The following is a 17,729-nucleotide window of genomic DNA, read 5'->3' as shown; positions in this document are numbered from 1 at the left end:
CCTGATGGGGTAACTAAGTTACCACAGATTTTGACTGCACTCTGTTGCTGCCAAAACAGCCTTGCCGCGTAAGCCAGCTTGACAAGTACGAGACATGAAACGCTTGACAGGGCAAAGCTTCAGCCACGGCAGCCAGTATCCACGCGGCCATGGCTTTGCAGCAGGATGTGCCGTGGCCAGAATCATACAAAGTGCGGCGTCGGTCGTCGTCGTAAAGAAATAGATTCAGTGAGTATTCGCAGTGAACCTACAGACTGCTACGATACTATACTGGTGATATTTCGACATGCGCACGCACTGGCTGGTGATTCTGGCCATGGCCTCGGCCACAACAGCCTGGCCTTGGAAGCCGGCCGTGTCGCCTTCGACGCCGCGAAGATCGGGCGACATCATCTTTGTTAGCAGTGCAGTTTATGATCAGAATGCTGAACAGCTATACGCACGAGATACTGCATCTACTTTGTCCACCACCACATCCACGGCGGCAGACAGTACCACCACCTCGTCCTCCGCAACTACTTCCACTAGCTCGGCGACAACTGCTTCTACAGCGTCAAGTACAGAAACCTCATCTACATCGAGTACTACCTCCGGCTCAACAGCAACCACATCTTCTACTTCTACTTCTGCATCTACAGTAACGGCTGCCTCGACCACGTCTGCCACAACGACTGCGTCTTCATCTACCGTCTCCACCACAGCCACGACATCCAGCACATCTACAGCGTCCACAACCACAACCACAACCACAGCTACCACATCCACTTCTACCTCAAACGCCTCCGCCTCCGCCTCAGCAGAAGCAGCAGCAGAATTAGCAGCCTGGAACCACGCCGGTGAGATGCGAGCAATAATAGTCTTCAGTATCCTCGGCGGCATCACACTTGGCTTCACGCTCTACAGAATAATCCAATGCTATATGCGCAAGAGAAGAGCGCGAGTGAATCGGTACAGCACAGCAAGCGCTTCGACATATTCTGTCATTCCGTTGACTGCAGCAGCGGATGGCAAGGATGCGAGGATGCCGCATGAATGATGTTTTCGTGCATCGTTTTTCCCTTCGATTGAATTGTTTATTGCAGGATTTGGAGTGTTTGGCGTATTGACATTGGTCTTTCTTTGTATTTTTCACTACATATTTTCATAGCGTACTCTATATCATCCAGATACATGCTATCGGAATACCTTAATCAACATATGTATACATGAGTGATACCTACAAGGAAAGTAGACTACTACACCCGTCTATTTCTGCCCTAACTAACAGAGCCCTAATGATCCAAGCTTCAACATTGTTCAACGCAAAAGTTTTTCTCCACATTATGTGAGTGTGGTTGCATAGTCGCGTGCCGCTACGTCGATATAGTTACGCCTCACTTGAGAAGATATTCATGACTCTTACATATATCAAATTTACTACATACGTTGAACCTCTGGCCTAGGTAACGTTGGATAATAGATGCCTAAATCTAATCCCAAGTATATTATGCTTGATTTTAGCCAAAGCTGAGCCTCACCACAGGTTCATCCTTATGGGGCATAGCCTCAGATAAAACTCGTGGGTTTGAATCACCACTTGACTTGGTGATCTTGTCCTGACTGAAGGGCTCTGATGAAGATGGCAAGGAAAATATGTGATGGGTGAATGCAAGAAGAATCAATCGAGTGTCGAGGAAGAGGTGAAGAAGCTTATGAAGAGACTCCGAACGGGAAAGAGCTACGATCTGTTGAATTGTCTAATGGGAAAGCATATTGACAATATTAGGTAGGGGCTTACTACGGAGTGGATGGAAGAGAGGGAATCATCAGAAGCAAGCGATGGATACAAGATTGTGGACAGTGCGAACGTCGCACACTTCCATACCGGGATACCTAGGTATTTGCTCTTATTTGATAAGCTTCTGGGATGTCGGTACGTCGAAGAGTGCGAGAATAAGTAAGTCGGATAGATATTATAGAGTAGATACGTACTTACGGGCTCTATAATGAAAGGAGAAGGTAAGCTTCCTTATTACAAACCACTGAATCTCCTAATCGCGCTGCCAGATCTATTATCGTCATCAAGTATGCCGTGAGTGAGGTAGCTGATGCAAGGCTTGCGGTAAGATTGGGTTCTCGGTCAGCTGCAATTTGGTACGTGTACCTCCCTAGGAATGACAGGTTACACTAGATAGGTCGCTATGTTAGAGTTCTTCTAGCGCCATGGGCTAGGAATTATGTTCATGTTTCGTTTGTTTGGGAACCTAGAATTTATATATCATCATCATATACCTAGGTATGAAGTCGAAAGAAAATGGATTCACACGATCTGTACATTGTTTGTCGAAGATACAAAGACGATGCAAAGAATATAGAAAAACAAACAAAAGCAAAAAAGAAAATGGAGAGGAAAGATGTATCCACAATGCAAGATGAAGAAATAAATAAAAAACCGTCTGTCATAAAGCTCGAATTCTGCGATACTAAATAGCGTTACATCCCTTTCAAGACATTTTGTAATGAGTCTCAAAAATAGTGTCAGCATCATTCAGTCTATGGGTATCGTATCAGTAACATAGTCCGTAGCAGGGTTCATTTCATTGTGAATACATCATAATCATAAACAAAAGATTCTCTTTAAAAAAAGGCGAGCATTTTTGTGTGCAATGCAATCAATTATAGGAGCATTGAACCGTCCTTATTATTCAAAGTCAATTCTCAATCATTACCGAGTTCTCAGCGCGCTCTTTCATCCGGGTGGCTTGTGTTTCCAAAGATCGTGCCATAAGTTTCGTGACTAGCTAGCTGTCAGCAATTCATTCATAGGTACAAACAGAATAGATTCATTCCATGGAACGTACTCGGCCAAACTGCAGCCCTGTCCAGAAGAGTGGCTGTAGTCATTAGAATTTTGCTACCATAACCCCCCTCCACTGCACTAGGCAAGCGCTGCAGGACGTTGAAGGCTGGAGCTGTACCAGTGTTTTGTACCTCGCGCTGCAACTTCGTCTCGCAACTTCCGAGTATCTCTTTGATCTTGTCGATCAGCTTGCAATCTTCTTCTTCCAGGAGCATAATACCGGGAACTTGAGTCAAGTCGATATCGTCGCGTCCGAGAACACCTAGGTAAGGCCCAACACGTTCTTGGACGGTTGTGATCCATTCGGCAAGAACCTGGGCACAATCGAACGAGCACATGGCACACTGCAGAGGTAATTCACGCGAAGTCCACTCTGCAAAAGTATTCCCCAATCGGTCCGACATGCACAATGAATCGGCTGCATAGAATGCCGCTTTTCGCAAATGTCGCTCTCGCTTCGATTGCATCGGTCTAAACGCCTGAGATGAAGCACGTTCATGGATTGGCTGAGCAGATAAGTTGAGCTCCCCTACACCGAGATCGGTTATAGAATCCCTCCGCATCAGATCTAGATGCCTAGGGTTGAATGACTCGACTTCACCATCATCTGCATGCTGTATAATCTCGGCACCACGCGCAAGTTCGTCAGACATCGCATTCCAGTCCCTTTCCCAAAACGCTTCTTTTGAACGACCTAAATTGACAAACAGCCGAACATAGGCTAGATCTAACAATGGAATGCTATCAGCAGACAGCGGCCCGGCCCCGTATGGATTTGGTCGCTCAAGGCTGTGCAGCGGGTTGCTGGCCCAGGCAGCTTGCCATGACCTTAGAGCCGGTTCAATATGTGCCTGCATGGCATCGGTTTCCTGAGCAGTCCACTGACGGCCCATGTGTCTTTGGCGTGTTTCCCATATATAGTTATGCAAGGCGTGAATGAGAACCAAGCAACCAAAGGTACTGGGCTTCAAATCGCTCTGGGGCAAGTCCTCCACTTGGATGGTAGATCCCAATGGGTGACTTCGTTGGCTTGCAAACTTCGCCCGCTGGCTTGCGGTGAGCAGTGTAGTCAAAGCCGAGGAAAACGAGGTGCCTCTTTTTCCGGCTGTGGCTCCGCCGATCTTTCTCCACGCTTGCGGCGACTCAGCAGCCCAAAGATCTTCTTCGCATGGAAGATCAAGGCGAACTTCCGAATTTGTCAATGTAGGCGCATGATTATAAGCAGATACAAGCAAGCTAGACAGCGTGAAGATAGCAAAGAGAGTTCGCTTCCGCTCCTCTACAATTTTCCAATCTAGCCAATCTTTGCGTTCTTTAGGCGGCGTTTGGTCCGATTGACCTCCATCAGTGACATCAGAGTTGCTTTGTTTACTGTTGTTGAGATAATCCTGGGGAAGTTGTTCTGGATTGACATGGTGCGTCAATTCAGCGGCGCGTGCTAGGCTCACCAGAGCAGCACAATGCGTGCTAGCAATATCAGCTGAGGTTTTATCGCCACAAGTGTGCCCATAAACGACGTTCAGCAACATAGCTTGGACGAGCCACAATGGCGTATTGTGGACTGGATTGTCGCGACTTATATGAGACCGGCTGAGAGCCGCGGACATGTCGGCCTTGCGCCTCTCTTCTAGGTACAGTTGAATCATCTTCTTGGCAGATTCAAATAAATCCTTAGACACAGCCATATCGAATTCATATAGAGCACCCATAGCCGCCATTGACAAGATGAGACAACCGACACCCCCGGCAATTCCTGTTGAACTGAGATTGAGATGGCCGCTCGCGGTACGCAGACTGTTTGTGAAATCTGGATTTTGAAAATCAAGGGTAGGAATATGAAGGAACGGAAGATGAGGGTGGAAGTAGTCGACGTATGCTTGGACATAACGCTGCAAGTCGAAAGAACTTGGTAAGAAATATGCACTATTAAGGCCAATAGTGGGACGAGAAGAAATATCACGATTGTAGATTGTTCCGTTGTTTGCTTGATAAGGTTTCCGGTGTAATGTACCGTTTGATTGCGGCATGTTCGTTAATAATGATTGCCTAGTTGATGATGAGTCTGAGAATGGGTCCGGTGATGCTGCCGGAACGGGATTTCGTAGGGGACTACTGGCGAAAGGAACGTTGAAAGGATTAGGAGATTCACCGTCGGCTACCATAGAAGATGGGAACATACTCTGCGAATAGTTTGCCAACATCGACTGACTCATTGAAGTCACAGGCTGGTTAGGTGCAAAAGGGTCTGTAAAATGAATCGGTGTCATCAGAGACTTGGGGGAAATCGTATCCACGACGGCGGGAAACCCCAGCTCTTGAAATGGGGAAGAGGAATCAATTGTAAAAGGCATGGACTGTGAAGTAGAGAAATGAGTTTGCCAGCCGGTAGGTGATGCTATTTGAGCTGAGGCATCAAGCATAGGTTCACTGGTTCTGCTTTGAGATTCTGTGCTCATGGCCGAAGGCGATGATTCCTCAATGGCAGAGTCGCTCACAGTGCCCATTGGAAGAGTGGTGTCAAAGCCATTGACCCAGTCGAAGTTGTTTTCCTCATCCAAAATCGAATCGGGCATTGAAGCAAAAGGGTGAAAGTTTTGATTGAAAGGAGAATTCGAAATTTCATGACCGAATTGTGGTGAATTGCCAAAATGAAGCTCGGCCGGGTTGACAGTGCTTCCTCCTCCACCAAAGAAAGCGTCACTGAGACCCAGGTCAAAGCTACCGTAAACGGGAGCCGTTCTCAATCCACCACCCATATCCATGGGTATACCTGATGTCTCAAGCTTTGGCAGACTGCTTGCAGTAGTATGCAAGGAGCTGTACCCACGAGTCTCAAAGTTAGAAGCACCGGATATTGAGCCTAGGCTAGGATGATAAGAGTGGCCCGCTTGCGGCGGTCTTGTAACAGTGGCATTGGCAGCATTAACAATGCCCAAAGCCGACTTGTCGATGTGGCTAATAGTGTTCGCCCTCGGCCGCATGCTAGTCGATGTTGAACCAGCAGAGAAACTCTTTCGAACTCGGGTCGTGCTAGGCCCTGTAGCTCCGGTACTCTCTCGGCGTGCGTTTCGTGGACGAGAAGGTGCTGCCGTCATATGTAACTTCTGCTGGTGCCGCAACAATAGATCTCGCCGCGCGAAGCAGCGGGAGCATTCGGGGCACTCAAATGGCTTCTCCTTTGTGTGAGATCGCTCATGGCGTTTGAGATGTTCAAGACGTGCGAATGACCGCCCACAAGTTGTGCATCCGTGTGGTCGGGGTTTGTCAGTCTTTGGTTGAGGGAGCTTTGAATCTACAGTTTTCAAGTTCTCCTGCGATGTTATGCCTGGTATAGAACAAGAGGCAAGAATTAATTAGCGTGTGTAAATTCAGGCAGAGCCCAAGTACTGTGCAGACTAGCAAAATAGACATACCGGCTGTATCTCCAGGCATTTCGCGAATGGCAAGTAAATTCTCGCCATGCGCGATTACTGTAGGGTCTTGTGAGATCATGACCTCTCCCAACATTATGTAGTCGACGGTAATTATCGTAAGACTCCTGCTTCTAACAAACAAAGCAGAGAAGAGTAAACTTCTTTCAATATAGACGCAGGCTTGAGAGTGATCCGTATGTAACAAAATTCTTTCAACAGACTGTCACACACGCACAAAGCTCTAGCACCAATTTCGGTGCGACTTCCAATAAGTTGACGCGAGAATGGATTGGTACGGGAAGACTGTGCAGTAATTGATACCGGTAAGCATGCCATCGAGAACAGGATTAGCTATACATAGGGAATCGATTTTGCTCTCGCCTTGTCCAAATTCCTGCGGCAAGAACCGAAAAGATGAGAAAAAATGACGAATATAGCTTCAACTGACCCTCTTTCTCTGTGCATTAACTCGGCCAACTGTTGGGGAGTGGTTATATAATTAGAAACGGCGGTGGAAAGGGTTGTGATAATAAATCAGAAGTAGAAAGAGCAACGAAGCCAAAGAAAAGCAAAGCTTTTAATAGGCAAAAGTAAGCCCGAATCCAAAGCAGTTGTTGCGAAGGTGTTGCTTTGGGATCGACCAGCTCCTACGTGGGGAGCAGCGAGGGCACGGAGCACAGGATTCCAGGCAGTTTCGAAATAGCGCTCGGGCTGCTGGCTGTTTTGATTCTGCAACCAGAAACTTGGGATAGTCCGAAATTGAGGAAGTAGTCCTTTTCTATTTTGACTTTGCTCGTTCGCCCTCGGCCGGGGGCGGCGGCAGCACGATGATGAGCTTAGCTAGCTAGATGTGAGAGAATGTGGCGGATCTGGGACAAGAAGCTCTGTGTGTATAGCTTCACACCCAACGAGTGACTAGGGAAATCCTTCAGACAGCTGCTGGCTAGCTATACCTTTGACACAGCAGGTTGGTTGAAGCAGGAAAGAGGTGGTGTTCGTTGAGAGATTGAGCAAACAGAAAGAAGCAACCCGATCTAATTAGTCAGGAAGCAGAAAGCAAGCAGCGTAAGTTACGGTACGTGGTTCGGGCAGTCTGGTAATTAATTCGCTCAAATCAGCAGTTGGTCGAAGGGGTTCAATCATATCCACCGGATCAAACGCCACTGGCCAGTTGCAGCCACACGCTTCGTTAGCTGCGGTTACGGAGCTTAAGGGCGACAGGAAGCACTGTGAGTGGCCAGATGCCACGCCTGCCCTGCCCCCGTGGCCCACACCCTGGGGAAAGCGCTCGACTAATCGGCGGGAGTCTCTAAAGCTCTAAGCCTAAGGAAGGCCACCTTCTCCACTCGATCCGTGGAAGTCTCGAAAACAGACCAATCAGAAAGCTGGATTACCACGTATGTGCATTGTATTCTGTACGTGCCCATACCCCGTAATTTATGCATCTGCGTGCTGTAAGCGAGCGCAATCTCGCATTGGCTGGACGCACCACAACGTGAAGATGACGGCGCCACCCCGGTGAACGTGCCAGGGAACGGCGTACCTGCTTGTTATCGTGATTATCCGATATCCATCCTCCATCCTCCTCGCAGGTAACTATACTCTATAGTCTATGAATCGCTTTCTATGAACAGAAGCACTGTCTAGTCACTCTATTGTCACATACTGAGGCAGGACACTACGGCTAGTACTGTAGATTATCGTCTTAACCTGTATTAGTGGGCCCCGCAGCCAATGGACTAGCCCCTACGCACTTGGAAACGCCGAGGTCTACTGACGATCAGCTTGCCCAGGCCGAATCAATCCGCGCATCTTTATGCAATGTAACTAGGGCTGCGGTTAGATGAGATGGCCGTTGTCGTAGATTGATGACTTCATGTCCACCTGGGCGGCTAATAACATAGCTTGTCTCATATAGAGAGCGCAACCTTCCGTGCGTATTAGGTTGATCTCGTCAACTAGTTTTGATGCCTGAAAAAACCCGGCAAGGCTGGGTCAATTTCTCCGTACTTCTGATTCATCGCTTCAGTGGCAGTTGTCTAGGAACTCGGCTAAGCCAATCAGCACTTGGTGAAATAGCTTGAGCAGACTAAAACAATGTATCTTACTAGTGCGATACGGGCGTTGTTCTCAATATATCAGAAATCATCCTTCTACGTATGGAAGGTAGGGCATATATATGGCGCAGGCTATTGCTTCAGATAGCAAACGTAAAAGCATATTTGAGTCTTCTTATTTCAGCGGGTCGATTAAATTCATCGTATCTGGGGTAATCCCACTCGTCTTGGCACAAACTAAAGAGTACTTACTCCTGGAAAAAGTTTTCTGACCATGTGCCTGGGAGATTGGAACCTATCAAGAGAACGAAATTTATTGTTACCAGCCAACTACCTAACTGACTCATTAGGAGAGATTTTCAGCTTTGGAACTGGCTGGTTTTGGGTGTACTCCACATCAACGTGGGCGGGACCCAATCAGAAGGGCGCATTTTTCTCCACACTGGAGTATTTCCCCCGGAAATCTCCCGTTCTAGAAACAGCCTCTTGTTGTTTCGGTCAGGTGCTGGGTATACAACCGTACAGATATCCCGCTAAGTCCGTGCTTTCCCGTGAGATTCGGCATCATAACATCCTAGCATCTTTGATGATATTATACAGGGCAAGCTAAGTGCGTTCCACATGGTAACTACATACTACCAATCCAAACTGCATTCTTTCTGTCCGTGTGTCTGTCTAGCAGCGGTCGGACCTAATTCATCATAACTTTCTATTCTCTCTTTCACGACGATCTGCAGATGGCCTAAACCATCCATGATGGTGGTGAGCTCGCATGGACCACCGACGAAACCAAAATCCGGGGTTGCCGGAAACTGTGTAGCGGAATACTCCGACATTGCTCGGTCACGAGGCTTTGATTAGGGCCGCTGCTTTAGGGCTGTATCTCTGCTTTCCAAGAGTACCATTGACTATTGATCCAATATATACAATCAATAGGCCTGGAATCGTCCATTATTGATACAAGTGCTTAACCCGGTGTAAGCAGGTCAGTAGTGCTTTTTAGTACTAGCACAACTCCATACTTGATACTACCTGTGTCGACTTGTCACGTCGCAGGGATCTAACAGTACTCCGTATATGCCGCCAGAAACTCTTCAGGGACCCAGCTGTATCAATATTAACGTACAATATTGGAAAACGGAGTCTTGACCGATGTGGGGGTGATTATGATAATATCAAATATTATTATTTGAGGCATATACTCCGTAGCGCACCACTAATACGCAGCGGGAGTACGGAGTACGAAGACGGAAGTAGTGTTCACCGCTCGGAGCAGAAACTGCATTGATCGATTATGGGACCATCCATGGCCCTGGCACATGATTTGCCCTCGGCAAATCCCACGTTTGAATTGCCGTTTCGGTTTGACTCTGATCGTCTGAGGCAATATACAATAATATACGAAAATAATGACTAGCCTAGACAACAGTACGCTATTCTCCTCAGGCCCTTCAATTTTTTTTTTTTTTTTTTTAAAAATTTGTACATAGCTTCCGCTTCCTCACGGAGGTACGGATAGAGCCATGCAGCCAGTCTTGCTCCGTGACTCGGGAGGAAATCCCCCGGATCACCGCACGGGCCTGCTCAAGCTTTGCTCTGCGACTGCATTGCATTTCAAGTTGCAGGGTCTATACCCTGAGCCAATGACTACCCAAAGCTCCAGCCAGGCCCTGCACTGCGCCCCTTCCAATGAGCAGCTTGGCACGGTGCATGCTGTTGATAATTATCAGCATAATGCTTTAAGTACGTACTTCGTACGTGTGAAGAGTCAAGAGTAGATACACTAGTCTCCTGGTGCGCTGGCGTGGCGCTCCTAGGCATTTGTCATTGGTCAATGCAGGCATGAGCCCCAGGCTAATCCACAATCTTGGATGCTTATGATTGGCTGGTCTGCCTGGTCACAAGAACACCTGACCAGGGGTGACAGAGCAACTCCACAATACGCAGCACGTAATTACCGGTAATGACATACGGTTACCGATACATATGAATAGAAGAGACTTATGCAAGCTGCACACTCCCGCCGTTGCTAAGTTGATAGTACCTAGCTAGCTAGCTGTGTGTGGACCACTGTTTACAGGTATTTCTTGTTTTCGCAATGGATGATGTCTCTAGTGTCGATGTTGTATTCCCACTGCCCATGCCGCCTCCGAGAGAATCAAAGTTAGGTACCTGGGTATGTTTCATACTGAGTAGTGAGTGTGTCGCCACCTCGACAGGCCTGTCTGTGGTCTGCTAAAGCTGCATTATATCATACTGTAGTTGTGTTGATCCGAGCGTTGAATGCCTTGTTGTTATTTCAGTCAAGGACTAGTTTAGTTACACATCCTATCTCCAACTATTGATGATCGTTTTCTTGAAAACGTTCAAGCCCGATGCTACCTTGTCGTCTTCGTGACAGCCACTTACTCAATAGTAGAACCAGGTTTTGGATCTGTTTGGAAAGCGCATACGGCAAAGAGGATTGTGATGATTACTGCGCCACTCAATATTGCTAGTTTTGTAGGCCACGGCGTACCGAGAAATACATGGATATAGGGTTAGGGCAGGGTCAAGCGTCTGTCTATGGAACTATCGAACCTTGGAATTCAACATACTCTATATAGAGCCTTATAGGAAATCACAATGTATCATTGCACTTGGCTCCTGTCTTTCTATGTTATGAAGTGGTCTCCATTCGACTTACCATCCTCTAATCGCGTACCATAAAGCCCAGTTCTTGCCTTTCCTACCTAGGTAGTAAACGCAAAGAAGATTATTATGCAAGGAAAATAGTCCGTCATTGTCATCATCGTCGTCACCTCATCAAGTCTCGGTACATTTCTTATATGTGCATTGATAGCATTTCTACCGACATCAAGCAAGCATAGGATCCTATCAGTTTGAAATCAAAACTCCTGGTGTGACATGCTCAATCTAACTTTTGATGCTCTTAATTATATTTCACTGTACATGCGGCGATCTGCATTAAACACTAATAGTCTTGAACACACTGTTGGAAACGAAGAGTTAGTCATCATGTCTTTACAAGAGAAGGAACGAAGAATACGTACCCAAAACCACCAGCTCCTGTAGCCATCACCGCTCCAGGCATCTGCGCTTGCCAATGCAGTTCCTTGACAGAATCCATGTAGTGCACAAAAAGTAATTGCGGAGGGATATCACCCATCCCGGCATCGCGACTCTCCTCAACGTCGAGCTCAACGGCCAAATCCCACAGCGTGAGCGTGCTATCTGCTGAAGCCACGGCAATCACACTGTCGTCACTCGGGTGCCATTCGATACTCGTAATCGGCTCTTTGTGGAAGTCGAAAGAAGCCACAGGCGACGGCCTCGATTGAGATGTGCTGGGCTTCCATTGTCGCAGATCCCAGACACCCCACTGACCGGCATCGTCACCTGTTGCTAATAGATGAAAAGTCTGTCTGGACCAGCTCATGACATTGACGTCGGTGTTGGAAATCTTGACGTCTACAGCGGGTTTGCGAGACTTCGATCGCACGTCCCATACCTTCACTGAGCCGTCACTACTAGCGGACGCAAAAACATTCCTTTCATTGGGTGACCACTGAAGCTCTTCGACGGAAGAAGTATGCCCGACAAACGGCCTTGAGTCTGTAACCCAGCCACCGCCTTCTGTCCTGGTCGTAGCATAGATCAGGCCATCGTTATCACCCGTAAGTAATTTTCCCAGAGGTTGTAAAGGCGACCAGTCTAACGCATAACCTTCTGATTTATGCATTCGGAGAGTTGAGATAGGCTTCGAGGCTGATGGGGAAATGATTGTGCCAGGGACGTCGAAGCTTGTCAAATGCTGTGTCACATCATGTATAACTACTTGTGAGTTTTCCAACATGGTCGCCGTAGTTGTCAGCGGGGGCCTTGTGTGGTCGCCCGATGGGTTGGGGGCCTGATGCGCTCGAATCCGATTTGTCGTCGATCCAAGCGGTATTGTCTTGGACTCGAGGATCGGGTCCGATGAGGACTCATCGTCCGAGTCTGAGTCGCTCTCCGAGTCCGTTTCATTGTCTCGCTCCATACGGCCAAGCCCAGACATCTTGAGCACCATGAGCTCGTTATCCTTTGCACGAGGCGTTTCGGCCTGGGTGCCCGCGACGGCGTAGACAGTGGCCGGGAACGTCTTTCGGTTGTCCCCCAGATTATCGCGAACGATGTCGAACGAAAGGCATGGCCACGGTGTGCTGAGGGTATGTAGCATGTCGTAAGTGGACGGATCCGGTGCCAATGTTTCGCCCGGCGCCAACTTGGTTCTTCCTGGTATGAATGTTTCCTTATCGACGTCCATCGCATCTAAGATATCTACGGTTAGACATGTGGTTTGTTGTGCAGCAATTCAACGTTCTTGATTACCTTTTTCTTCAGCTTCCCTCTCCTCATCTGGCCGGCCATCCACTCCGGCCTCTAAGATTTCATCTTCGCTCTCAAACTCGTCCTCGAATTCATCTTCAAATTCTCCGGCTTCGTCAGGTGGGGCATCGGAGAGAGGCCTCTGGCCGGCTTTTAGAGCGGCGGATTGCTCTTCGTCGAGATCTGCTGTGCGTTTAGACATGATGGATGACTGGATTAATGTACGCTCGTCATGAAAAGAAATCGAAGCTGGCTAGAGCCAGTTGTGAGGGAAACTCCTGGGGGGGAATCCTGATGCAGTCTTTGAAAAAAGAATTTCTTCCATCGAATTTAGGGCTGCTTGGACTTTTTTTTTTTGGGAAGACGGAGGGGCACTAGTGCCGTTCGGGGCTTAGCGCAAGAAGTGATCCGCCGCATCGAATGAAGCCCGCCGAAGCGCCTCATCTCGTTCGTCAACAGGCGGTGCATCAGTCAACAATCGCTTTGACACAGTCGGTGGACACTCTCAGCCGATCACGGGGTTTTCGTTCATTTAATGATATTTCTCACAGCTGACTGGAAGCTGTTGGGATAGCAAGTCTCGCACTTTTCGGCCTCCTAGCCCTCTTCATTCTCCAAGCACCCCCTCGAGCTCTGTCTGCCCTCCACTCGCTCCCATCGCCGACGTCGATTGCATCCGGAGACACAATAAGGAACGCCATTAGACGCTTCCAGCCTGCTTGGCGGCAATTTTGGACGTGACTGACCTCCCGATTTCCTTACCACGGTTCAGACCAGACGAAAGAGCCGATCAAAAACAACACAACAATGGATCTAAATCCGACTGCAGAGGTTGCTCCTTCAACATCGTTGGAGCTGGAGCACGATCGGAACGATGCTCCTGACCATGTCTATTCTGCAAACCAGGATGTTTCAGAGAGCACGGAATCCACCGTTTTAGAGGCCACCCACAATGCTGGGTTCAGCACTGAGGAACCAGCTCAGCAATCCACATACCCCACGGAATTTACCTCAGCATCGCAGAACTACTTCCCGGCCGAAGATGAACAAAGCTCGTCTCGGTTCAGCTCACCAACCATGTCCAATCAACAACATCCACAACAATCGGCTTCGCGGCCTGGCTCTGGCGTGTCAAGCGGAGGAGAACGATATGGATATGCCAACTCACAGCCTGAGCAGAACCAGAAGCAACCAGCTCCACCATCAAAGAATAGCGTTGTTATCAAAGTCGGAATGGTCGGTGATGCCCAGATAGGCAAGACGAGTCTGATGGTAAAATACGTTGAAGGTAGCTGGGACGAGGACTACATTCAGACATTAGGTAAGTGAAACCACCATGATAATTTTCCAATCAGATTGCTCACTCAATTAATCCAGGCGTCAATTTTATGGAGAAGACCATCTCAATCCGAAACACAGAAATCACATTCTCGATCTGGGATCTAGGTGGACAGCGCGAGTTCGTGAACATGCTTCCTCTGGTCTGCAACGACGCAGTTGCCATCTTATTTATGTTTGATCTTACGCGCAAGAGCACGCTGAACTCGATTAAGGAATGGTATCGGCAGGGTCGTGGTTTTAACAAGACCGCCATCCCATTTCTGATTGGCACCAAGTATGATCATTTCGTTAATTTTCCGCGGGAGGACCAAGAGGAGATATCTTTACAGGTATGTAAAAGACATTTCCGTATATCTTCATGTACTTTCTGACTCACGTGCCTCGGTTGATTAGGCAAAACGGTACGCCAAAGCTATGAGAGCAAGCCTGATTTTCAGCAGCACGAGTCATAGTATCAATGTCCAAAAGGTATGCACTCAGCACAGTCCACAACCTCCCCGATTTCATGTCAGTCTAACTCAATGGTATGTCTAGATCTTCAAAATTGTCCTCAGCAAAGCTTTCGACCTCAAATGCACCATCCCCGAGATTGAAAATATCGGGGAGCCTCTTCTACTGTACAAATCGGTGTAGCCGTCTACCCTTTGGGTTGGGGGGGGGGGCACAATATTGAGACGAGTTGATGATGTACGCTGGACGGCTTCACGCACTTTAATAACGATCTCTCTATCATCATTTCTTTGCTTGTCGTATTTTCTTTCTTCTTCTATGAAACCGCAGCATTCTTCTATGCACTGGAGACATCCCGAGTTTTCTGCCTTGTATTCACGACACGGAAATTTTTTAAGGAGTCAGACTTGGTGCATGTGTTTCTTTCCTTCTTTCTGTTTCTCTCTTCAGGTCACGTCTCTATTTTCTAAACCTTTAATAGGGATGAACAGGCGTCATCTCCATACCTAACATATCATTTGTCTTGATTGCATTTCCGTGACTGGCGATATGGGAGCGTGCAACTCTTGTAACAATTCATACAGAACAAAATTTCCTACTGTCAATTAAGGATTCGCAGAGCAATTAACTAACCACAGCAGCGAGTAGCAAGCCGATAGTCGATAGTAGAGAAAAACGCGTGGCCTGCCTGAGGCTGTTGCCGCTCGGTGCCTGACGCCTTGCCCTCTTGGGGCGGTGCTTCCAAGTTTCTTGTCCCGCGGTTGGCTTTGTCCCACTTCGTCCCCTGCAAGGATGGATTTTTGGCTGCTCGTTCTGGTTCAGAAGGGGGCTGTTGCTGCAAGCCATGGCCATTATTGGCTGTGCGATTCTCATTCCTGCGACTGAATGTTTATTAATAACAACATCCAGCTGCCAAGCACCCCCCACAAGGAAGCTGGCTGTCAGCCTTGTTGCGATCCCTAGCTTATATATGTCGATGCTCACTCTCAAGCCGGGGATTTCTGGAAGACTTCGAGTTCCTCGCTGCGTCTCGTGGTCGAGATAGTCCTGTGCATCATCTCACATCAGACTACAGTGCTGTCGCTATCATCCCAAGAATGGCCGAAGAACCGCAACCGCAAACTATCCAACAGCGCATAGCTGCACTGAACCAATCGCATGTCGGTCGGCTGCCAGGTAGTGCTCCTGCACGGCCTTTTGCTTCGAGAACCCAATCCGTGAACAATCCTCCCCACGAGCTGAACGGATCCGTGACTGACAGCAAAGAAATTGGCAACAAGCCTGCTTCCATTCGCCAGAACGGGCTTCTTCCACCTCCAACAAGATCCCTAACAGCATCGAATACTTCGACGAGAAATAGTTCCAGACCGCCGCCCCCACCCCTGCCAGCACGCAAGAACTCCGGCCAATCTGCACCGGCTTTACCACCCCGTCGCCCTTCGGCGCAGTCAGAAAGGAAGACATCTTCGGAGTCTCTGAGGTCGAATATATCTTACTGCACAACTGCCACAACATCTACTTCTGGGACGGCGAATACGCCCGAGAGCAAGAACCGGCTTATTGCACCAGCATGGCGAGAAACAGACTTGCCGCCGCTTCCTGTGCGCGACAATAGCCGGCCAGGCCTCCCTCAACGTCCGAAGTCATCGACATCGTCAGAAACAGAGAAAGCCAAAAGAATAGTCAGGGCGCCCTTGAAGCCTCCGTCACTACCGTCGCGCACGTCTTCAGCTGAACCATCACGCGGCAGAGACCAGATTGCGAACCCTTCATTACCTGCGAGAACATTGTCTTCTGAACCGAGAAACTTACCACGGCAATCACTACAAGAGTTCAGCGGCGAGTCGGCTAGACAAACGCTACGAAAGATACCCCCTGCCCCTTCGGCCGATGTCCTTGAGAAGGCACGGCAATCATCTTTCTCAACTCTAAGCAAGCATGTTGAAGAGGTTGAAGAAATCGAAGAGGTCCAACCAGCTCCAACTGTACCACCCGCTGTACCGCGAGCATCGCGTCCCGATCTGTCAGCGATACAGGCAACAAAGCCCAAGCTCAATGCCAATCGCGCCGGCTCCTTGTCGACTGCTAGTACAGTCTGCATGATATGTCGAGACTTTTCCGGGCCAGATAACCACGCAGCGCAGTTCCCTCGCCAGTCCCTCCCTACTAATGACCTAGCGTGGCTTGCTACGCAACTTACTGCGCCATTCCAGTCACTGACAGACAAAGCCAGAGCTCTGTTCACTTGGCTTCATTACAATATCAGATACGATGTTGAATCTTTCTTCAATGACTGCGTACAACCGTCAACTCCTGCAAAGACACTTGCTACAGGCCTTGCGGTTTGTGAGGGGTATGCTGGTCTATTTGCCACGCTTGCGACCAAGGCGGGCCTTGAAGCTTTCGTGATAGGTGGCCACGGTAAAGGGTTCGGTCACTCGCAACTGGCAGCCGGTTCCAGCATTCCACCATTTGAAGGGAATCATGCATGGAACGTGGTTAAAATTGACGGTGGCAAGTGGAAACTGATCGATGCTTGTTGGGGTGCAGGAGCCGTACAAGGAAAAGGGAAACCTTACATCCAGAGGCTCGATGCAACGCATTTCACCAAATCTAATGATGAGTTCTTGCTTTCCCATTACCCGGAGAGAAAGGACCAGTTCTATACCGACAATGGTGGCCCTGGCATGAGCTGGGAGGCCTACATTCTTCAAGACCACAACAAGCCTTTTGGTATTGAGCAGCCTACCATTTTCGTGAGCGGATACGAGGAAGGCTTCGGAGATCGTTCATTCCGCCCGGCTTGCAAGAAAATTTCTATCCACCAGGCAGGTCCAATACGCTTCCAATTTAACTTCAAGTGCGAACATTGGACTCTCACCAAACATAGCAAGAAGACCGCCCCATTTCTCTATTTCCTAGACATTCACGGCATTGACGGCCGGAAAGATGAGAAAATACCTTTTACCTATCTACGCAGTACTGGGCCAAACGGTGGTGGTGATCTTTGGTTTGTGGATGTTGATGACCCAAGGATATTAGGTGCTCCCGGCCAAAACCTGGGGATTGCTAATATCACAAGCTTTGGTTCTCGTGAGGATGCTCGCGGCTTGTCTCTGCAAGACTACCAAGCCCAAGTAGGGCGCGTTGGTATGGGTTGGTCTTATATAGCACAGTGGGAGCTGACTGCTTGAGATGAGTTATGGATACTTTTTTTTTCCCGTTTTTCGCAATGTCAATAAATGATGATACCCTTTTAAT

At 48.4% G+C, this 17,729-nt stretch overlaps 5 protein-coding genes across 5 annotated transcripts; 3 read left to right on the top strand and 2 right to left on the bottom strand.

Annotated features, from left to right (window-relative positions):
- Nucleotides 1–286: 286 nt before the first annotated feature.
- Nucleotides 287–1,036, top strand: UA08_06618 (hypothetical protein; the record flags this gene model as incomplete). Its single annotated transcript, XM_020268915.1, has 1 exon — nucleotides 287–1,036. The coding sequence occupies one exon, from the start codon at nucleotides 287–289 to the stop codon at nucleotides 1,034–1,036; it is 750 nt and encodes a 249-aa protein (XP_020118205.1).
- Nucleotides 1,037–2,690: 1,654 nt separating this feature from the next.
- UA08_06617 (hypothetical protein) lies at nucleotides 2,691–6,346 on the bottom strand (the record flags this gene model as incomplete). Its single annotated transcript, XM_020268914.1, has 3 exons — nucleotides 2,691–2,776; nucleotides 2,841–6,164; nucleotides 6,253–6,346. The coding sequence occupies 3 exons, from the start codon at nucleotides 6,344–6,346 to the stop codon at nucleotides 2,691–2,693; spliced, it is 3,504 nt and encodes a 1,167-aa protein (XP_020118204.1).
- Nucleotides 6,347–11,276: 4,930 nt separating this feature from the next.
- On the bottom strand, nucleotides 11,277–12,879 carry UA08_06616 (hypothetical protein; the record flags this gene model as incomplete). Its single annotated transcript, XM_020268913.1, has 3 exons — nucleotides 11,277–11,301; nucleotides 11,363–12,629; nucleotides 12,681–12,879. 3 exons carry the CDS (start codon nucleotides 12,877–12,879, stop codon nucleotides 11,277–11,279), a joined length of 1,491 nt encoding a protein of 496 aa, XP_020118146.1.
- Nucleotides 12,880–13,484: 605 nt separating this feature from the next.
- On the top strand, nucleotides 13,485–14,651 carry UA08_06615 (hypothetical protein; the record flags this gene model as incomplete). The annotated part of the gene is made up of 4 exons (XM_020268912.1): nucleotides 13,485–13,998; nucleotides 14,055–14,347; nucleotides 14,412–14,486; nucleotides 14,553–14,651. The coding sequence occupies 4 exons, from the start codon at nucleotides 13,485–13,487 to the stop codon at nucleotides 14,649–14,651; spliced, it is 981 nt and encodes a 326-aa protein (XP_020118147.1).
- Nucleotides 14,652–15,565: 914 nt separating this feature from the next.
- On the top strand, nucleotides 15,566–17,662 carry UA08_06614 (hypothetical protein; the record flags this gene model as incomplete). Its single annotated transcript, XM_020268911.1, has 1 exon — nucleotides 15,566–17,662. One exon carries the CDS (start codon nucleotides 15,566–15,568, stop codon nucleotides 17,660–17,662), a length of 2,097 nt encoding a protein of 698 aa, XP_020118130.1.
- Between the last annotated feature and the right edge of the window lie 67 nt (nucleotides 17,663–17,729).

Source organism: Talaromyces atroroseus, assembly GCF_001907595.1.
Source record: "Talaromyces atroroseus strain IBT 11181 chromosome Unknown scaffold_9, whole genome shotgun sequence".
NCBI lineage: Eukaryota > Fungi > Ascomycota > Eurotiomycetes > Eurotiales > Trichocomaceae > Talaromyces > Talaromyces atroroseus.
This window is presented reverse-complemented; position numbering and strand designations above follow the sequence as displayed.